Source organism: Tarenaya hassleriana, unplaced genomic scaffold (genome assembly GCF_000463585.1).
Source record: "Tarenaya hassleriana unplaced genomic scaffold, ASM46358v1 Cleome3, whole genome shotgun sequence".
In the NCBI taxonomy this organism is placed as follows: domain Eukaryota; kingdom Viridiplantae; phylum Streptophyta; class Magnoliopsida; order Brassicales; family Cleomaceae; genus Tarenaya; species Tarenaya hassleriana.
In genome coordinates, this window is record NW_010966177.1 from 4,262,640 (window position 1) to 4,268,721 (window position 6,082).

The window sequence follows — 6,082 nt, forward strand, 5'->3', positions numbered from 1 at the left end:
TCTCTCTTTTTTTTTTCTTTATTAGAGCGGTGAGCCTTGATGGATGCTATCTTCATGATTACACATGCGCCGCTTACCTCAACGAACTCACCCGTCATCGTCAGCTCGTGATGGAGTGACTGATTTAGCTGATACACACTACAAAACAACGGTGTCAAAGCCCCCACAGTTCAAGAAAACAAAACAAAACAAAAAAGAAGCTTGTTTTCTTCTGTTCTGTCTCTTCCATCGTCTTGGCGCTTAAGATATTGTCCTGTGCTCACTTCTTTCCCTTGTAAAAAAAAAATCTTTCCTCGCGTTTTCAACCCCGCAATGTGAAAATCCCCAAAGAAGAACGTGTTTGTGTATTGGGCTCTCGTGTGAATGTAATGCCAAAGTTGAGCTCCTCCTTTGTCTCCACCACTTGTGTCTGTTGCTGTGTACTACAACACAGAACAAAGAACGTGATGAATTTGTTAACAGACCAGAGAACTAAATCAATTTCCACAAATAGGTTTCAGAGTATTCGGTTTCCATGTCAGATGAAAAAGAAAAACCATACAGAAAGTTCATTAGAATATGAAATTGAATCCATAAATGCCCCAAATATAAGGTGGTTTAAACCCGAAATATAGATCTGGTGACAAATCAATTCATCGATATACTGTTCTTCCCAATTTTGTGGATCCTTGAATGGCCAAAGCTCTTACGTTAAGTCGCTGCATTCCTGTCTAATCCATCTCCGGGAAATTTCACGGAAGAAAAAGCGGTTGCAGAAATGGATTCAACTGATGGTGCATACGGCGATTTTGCTACTTACCTTCGCCAAGGTTACTGAGCGGTGAAGACGCCGCGCCTCATATCATCCGATTCCTAGCCCAAGATCTGCTTGGCCTACCCGCGCGTGCAGTCACTCTCCGAAGGATAGCACGTGGACATGGAACTTGCGGTGAATCGGCGCCGGAGGGTTCGAGGAACTGGAGGCGGCGGCTACGATCGCCATCGCCGGCGAAGATGTACTGTTTGTTGGGAGAGAAGACCTGTCGGCCTTTCAACGAGGCCACGAACCGTATTCCGGAACTTCTTCTATTTCTGATTCCACCCCATAAAGTTTAAGTCTTTACGAATTTCACCTTTTCGAAGGACCGTATCCGTCGTCCCTCGCTAGATTTCATAATTATTTTGCGAAAACAATATTTAATATTTATATCAGACTAAAATGAAGGCAAAGAAATTTCAGTTGATAACCGTAAACTGAAAAAGAGTACAACCAATACGACAAAATATGCTACATACAAAAACTAAAACCCCAAGAACCGCCCCATACTTCTCAAAAACTTGCAACCCCCCCGTCCCGGGATTCAAGGTTAATACAAAGAGCCCCAGCACTTTCATTTTCTAAAACTTTCACCCCCACTACTTCTCCCTACGGTTAACAAAGAGATACAACAAAAAACTGTAGAAAAGCTTCTCTGATGCTTCTGGTCAGCTTGTGAGTTAGCCGGAATCAATAAGAAAAGGCCCGCCCTGTGCTGGGAACTAACCACTTAACTTGGGCCAGAGACTACGATGGTGCAATCAGTAAGACTGGTGGTGGTTCGGCCACAAGAAAAACTCTGCCTGGTTTGGCTCCATGACTGGCATGGCACCCTGAACCGTTGAGTTAGACCCGGACGAATCCGACGCCAGTGTGGCTCCAAAACTTCCGGCCGGGAAGTGCTGGAAGAGGTTCTGGTGGTGGAACAGGGTGGCTGGTTCGAAGGGGATTCCACAAGGGATCTGAGACTGAACCGGAGAGCCAGACAGGAGCTGGTGCAGATGGTGGTGGTGGCCCACGACGACTGGTTTTGGCTCGCAGGAGGCAGATTCTAGAGACAGCTTAAGACGCTTAGCTGCTCCGCCGATTGGCAGGGAACTCTTCATTATGGTTTCCACGTCGTATCGGCTCATCTCAAAGTTCGTCACGGCGTTTACTCCCCTGAACTTTATGGCTGCTATATCGTATGCCTCTGCCGCCTCTTCCTCCGTGGCTGCGAAACAAAAAAGAAAAGAAAAGCACATTTAATCGTCGGTCCAACGTTATTTATCTCCACATAATCAAATTTCATTTTTATTTACCAAAGGTTCCGAGGTAAAGATCCTTGTTCCCTGCAACCCGACCAATCCTTGCTTGCCAACGGCCCTGCTGATGATGCCTGCCGGAAATCGTAGCACCATTTTACTAACCGATATCCATCGTACAAGACTCAACGCGAAAACGGAAATTATGTAATTTGTACCTCGTTACGCCTCGGTATATAGAGGCTCCCCTAGAGAATCCACTACTCTTCCTGTACATAACAAAAAGGATAAACCAAAACCGTTTTAACATCATATTACAAACAAATGTTCGGAAAACGACGTCGGGAAATGCACTGATCTCACCTCCTGAGGGATGCGATGAACTCTTGCTTGGTCAACCGCTTCATCTCCTCCAACTCTTTCGCATAATTCGAGATCTACAACCATTATATCATATAATATGTTTATACAGAGTGATTTAAATTTTACATAACTGGTATATAGACGAGATACCATTAAGCTGAAAGGGAAGAGAAGTAACTGGGAAATTGGTAGTGGCAGTGGAACCCCAATACTTCAGAGCAGCTAAATCGTATGCTCTGGCTGCTTTGTCCTCCTTGTCATACCCACCTGATAGAGCATTTGAACGTAATTATTCGGACCGACCATGTGGATAACTCATTCAAATACAATACGACCGATACAGATATGGGTTCCGTACCTAAATACACTGTCGAGTGCACCCCGAGACGCAGACAAAATCCGACGTTACATGCGGAAGAAAGCAACACGAAATACGGTTAGTTGCAAAGAGGGATAAATAGCTTTGAACCCAAAGGACTGGTGACATTGATACAATAATTAAGAATTAACCATCATAATAAAGATATCCTGTTCTTGGTTCCAATGTGGAATGTTCATGGCCCATCTAATATTTACCCAGAAAGCAAAAGTTGAAATAACACACACACACACAAAAAGAGAAGGAAAGATGTTTATGGTCAAAAACATAGATCCCACCATTGATGTGGTGTGGTACAGAATTTAGAAACATTTTTTTTAAAGTAAAAGCCATTGGAGGGATATTCAGACATTTGCTTTCTTGATGTGAACACAAAGCAGTCTGACATTATAGACAAGATGGGATATTTATGTGTGAAATGAGGAAAACAGACAAAGGAGCAAAAATGGCGGCACCTGTGTCATGGAAATTTGAAAAATCAAAACCATAATAAAATATATTTTATTCGGTACAATCTCCTTTTTTTTTTTAAAATCATGATTGAAAGAAAGCGAAAGCATTGTGTTAGTCCTTTTCCCTTTTAAATTATACATTAAAAAAACAGCCTATCAATCATCAATATATATAAAAAAAAAAAGCAATTAAAGTTTATGAATCTTGCATGCAATTTTCTTTTCGCTCTTGAAGAAAAACATGTGTAGAGCAAGCTCCTCCATTGAGGTCCTTTTGATTTTCAAACCATAAAAGTTCAAAGCTTTTGAAACACAAGGAGAGAAGATGATCGCCAATCTTAAATTTCCAGTATATTCCGTACAAAAAAGTTTCTGGTTTTGCTGCTGACTTGGATTCTCATAAGCATATAATAATAATGCTTATGATTTTGTAGCTTATGCACAAAATGATAAAACGCAATATGGAAAAAAAAATGATTTTATGTGCAATAATTAAAAAAAAAGGGGTGATGTTGACTACCTTGACGGCCTTTCCTGGCCTGGCCCTCCCTCCTACAGCTATTATCCCATAGATGAGCTTCGTATCTGCCTGTCCATCTGTGCCTGCATCCATCGATCAAACCAACCCAAAAGATGACGGCTTTACAAATCAAAACTTTGAATTTGACTTCAAAGTCTAAGCCTTGTTTCCAATCACACAGATCATGACCATCCTCCTCGTTGCATTTTTCAGACATTGAACTAAGCTATAACTAAACCGTGATGTTTTCAGTTTGAATCACAAAATTTGTACTTACCGAGTGACTCCTCGGTATATCGAAGTCCGTTGTCCGAACGTATCGGAGATCTTCTTCGAACAGTCCGACGTTTCCACCGCCACTACGGCCTTATCGTTAACGGAAACCGTCTTCCCGTTGATGTTCCGGTCGATATTTCTACTGCTGAAGGTATCAGCGATAGCTTTGGAGTTGTTTATATCACTCTTGGGGATGCTGTTAACCCCAAGTGATAGAGCTCCTCCGTTGTTGCAAACGCCCGGGAAAACTAGCTCCGGCCCGGATGAATCCGCCACGTGACCGAGAAACTCGCCGGCGAGATGGGTCCGGCCGATGGAGGCTGAGTCATCGACCTCCGAGCCGGAGTTTGTGGAGAAAGCTGTCTGAAACCCGGCCATGGCCTTGAAATCATGGTGATCAGAGAAGAACCCGGCGGTAGCGGCCTGGCGTTGGTAGTGGTGATGGGTGTCGTAGATTTGGGTAAGGGAAGAGTCTTGGGTTTCCGTTTGGCTGTCGGAATAACGGACGATGGAAGAGGAGTCGCCGAGAAAATCTTCGAGCTTGGGGATGGGATTATGGGTATGGATTTGTGGGTCGACGAAGTTGGTGAGGATGGTTGAATTCGCCATGGAAGCTGTTATTTGAGCTTCTTCTTTGAATAGGTCCTGGGGCTTCTGGTTCGTCCACCCTATCATCCAAAAAATCGAAGAAGATCGAGCAAAATAGTCAGCAACATCAAATCACTGATTACCATCGATATTGAACCGAACTATGACTAATAAAAATGCATGTTAGGTTTCCGACATAAACTAGGAAAAAAAACTATTTTACAAAAAAAAAATTCCGAGAAGGGAAAAGAAATGAACGCAGAGACAACCCCGGAACAGAAAAATCGAAGCTTTAATCAAACAAATATCACAAATAGGGTATTGTTGTTTCCCCTCAAATCCCTCTTCCCCGTTTTTGTTCTTTATCCCTCCTTTCTCGAGAAACAGACAAGGCAACTTAGAAAATACGGGGGATGATTAGTTCATCACTCGGTTAATGGTATATGGTAAGCTGCAAAGTCGGTTTCCATCATATACATACACGCGCGCGCGTATAGGAGCATCTAGCCTTAGCCTGTAAACAGCGTACACTACAGCACGAATCATATTATTTTCTTTGCACCGGGGAAAATCTTTCTCTTTCTCGGCAACCAAACAGAAGCTGATCTCCAAAAACACAAGAAAGATGACGGATTTTTACCATAAAAATTATCGAGGAGATAGTGAGGAGAGGCGGCGGAGGAAGCGTCGAGATAGGACATGAACTGAGACTGATCAGATGACCTCGGCATCTCCATTGGTGACAGCGAAAACGCTAACCAGTTCGTCATCGGAGCCATCAAATTGTTTCCCTTCTCTCTCTCTCTCTTTTTTTTTTCTTTATTAAGTATTTTTTTTAAAGTTTGTTTCTATCTTTTCTTCTTCTGTAAATCCTGCGAGAGTGACGAGGTGGAAAAAATGAGAGAGACAACAAACGCCTACACATCTTTCCTTCTTTTTCAACTTGCGGCTGTTTCAATTTTTTTTTTTTTTTTGGTTATGCAGAAACAGACAAGAACAAATTATGAAAACCCAGAAAAGCCCAAGACGGGAAAAAAAGTTTTTTTTTTTTTGGATAGAGGGCTTTGAAACCTAATGAAAGCGTTACACTCTATCTTCAGAACTAAAGCATTTCGGAAAAAGACTGTAGATAGATATACTTAACGTGAATCACGAGGTTCAACGCCGGCGTTCCCTTTGTCTCAACAGATCTACTGCATGTCTTCGACTTTGTTTCTCACAGAGAGAGAGAGAGAGAGAGAGAGAGAGAGAGAGAGAGAGAGAGGCTTTGTTGAGATCAAAAGAGAAATGCATGAGAACCCATTTGTGAGACGTTTGGCCAAAGAAGAAGCAGATCTGTGAGAATTGACTGAGACCGGTTCTTATAAAGACATGAAAAAAAAACAAATAAAAACAATAAACCAAAGACCAGTTGCAGCAGAGAGAGAAAGTACATTGTAGGGCAGGAAAAAAAAAAAGCAAGAG

General features: G+C 42.3%; 2 protein-coding genes across 2 annotated transcripts in view; one reads left to right on the top strand and one right to left on the bottom strand.

The window, feature by feature from the left end:
* Positions 1-402, top strand: part of LOC104819287 (receptor-like cytosolic serine/threonine-protein kinase RBK1) — a 4,040-nt gene extending 3,638 nt beyond the window's left edge. Inside the window, exon 9 of the mRNA XM_010549286.1 lies at positions 23-402. Coding sequence (XP_010547588.1) covers positions 23-119 — 97 coding nt within the window. The 3' untranslated portion in view covers positions 120-402. The remainder of the gene's footprint in view (positions 1-22) is intronic.
* A 797-nt stretch (positions 403-1,199) lies between these two features.
* Positions 1,200-5,977, bottom strand: LOC104819288 (AP2-like ethylene-responsive transcription factor AIL6). Its single transcript, XM_010549287.2, has 10 exons — positions 5,763-5,977; positions 5,259-5,490; positions 4,032-4,698; positions 3,755-3,837; positions 2,762-2,770; positions 2,582-2,670; positions 2,404-2,477; positions 2,259-2,309; positions 2,098-2,174; positions 1,200-2,009 (listed from the first exon to the last, which is right to left on the bottom strand). The coding sequence occupies exons 2-10, from the start codon at positions 5,395-5,397 to the stop codon at positions 1,558-1,560; spliced, it is 1,641 nt and encodes a 546-aa protein (XP_010547589.1). The 5' UTR covers positions 5,398-5,490; positions 5,763-5,977; the 3' UTR covers positions 1,200-1,557.
* Between the last annotated feature and the right edge of the window lie 105 nt (positions 5,978-6,082).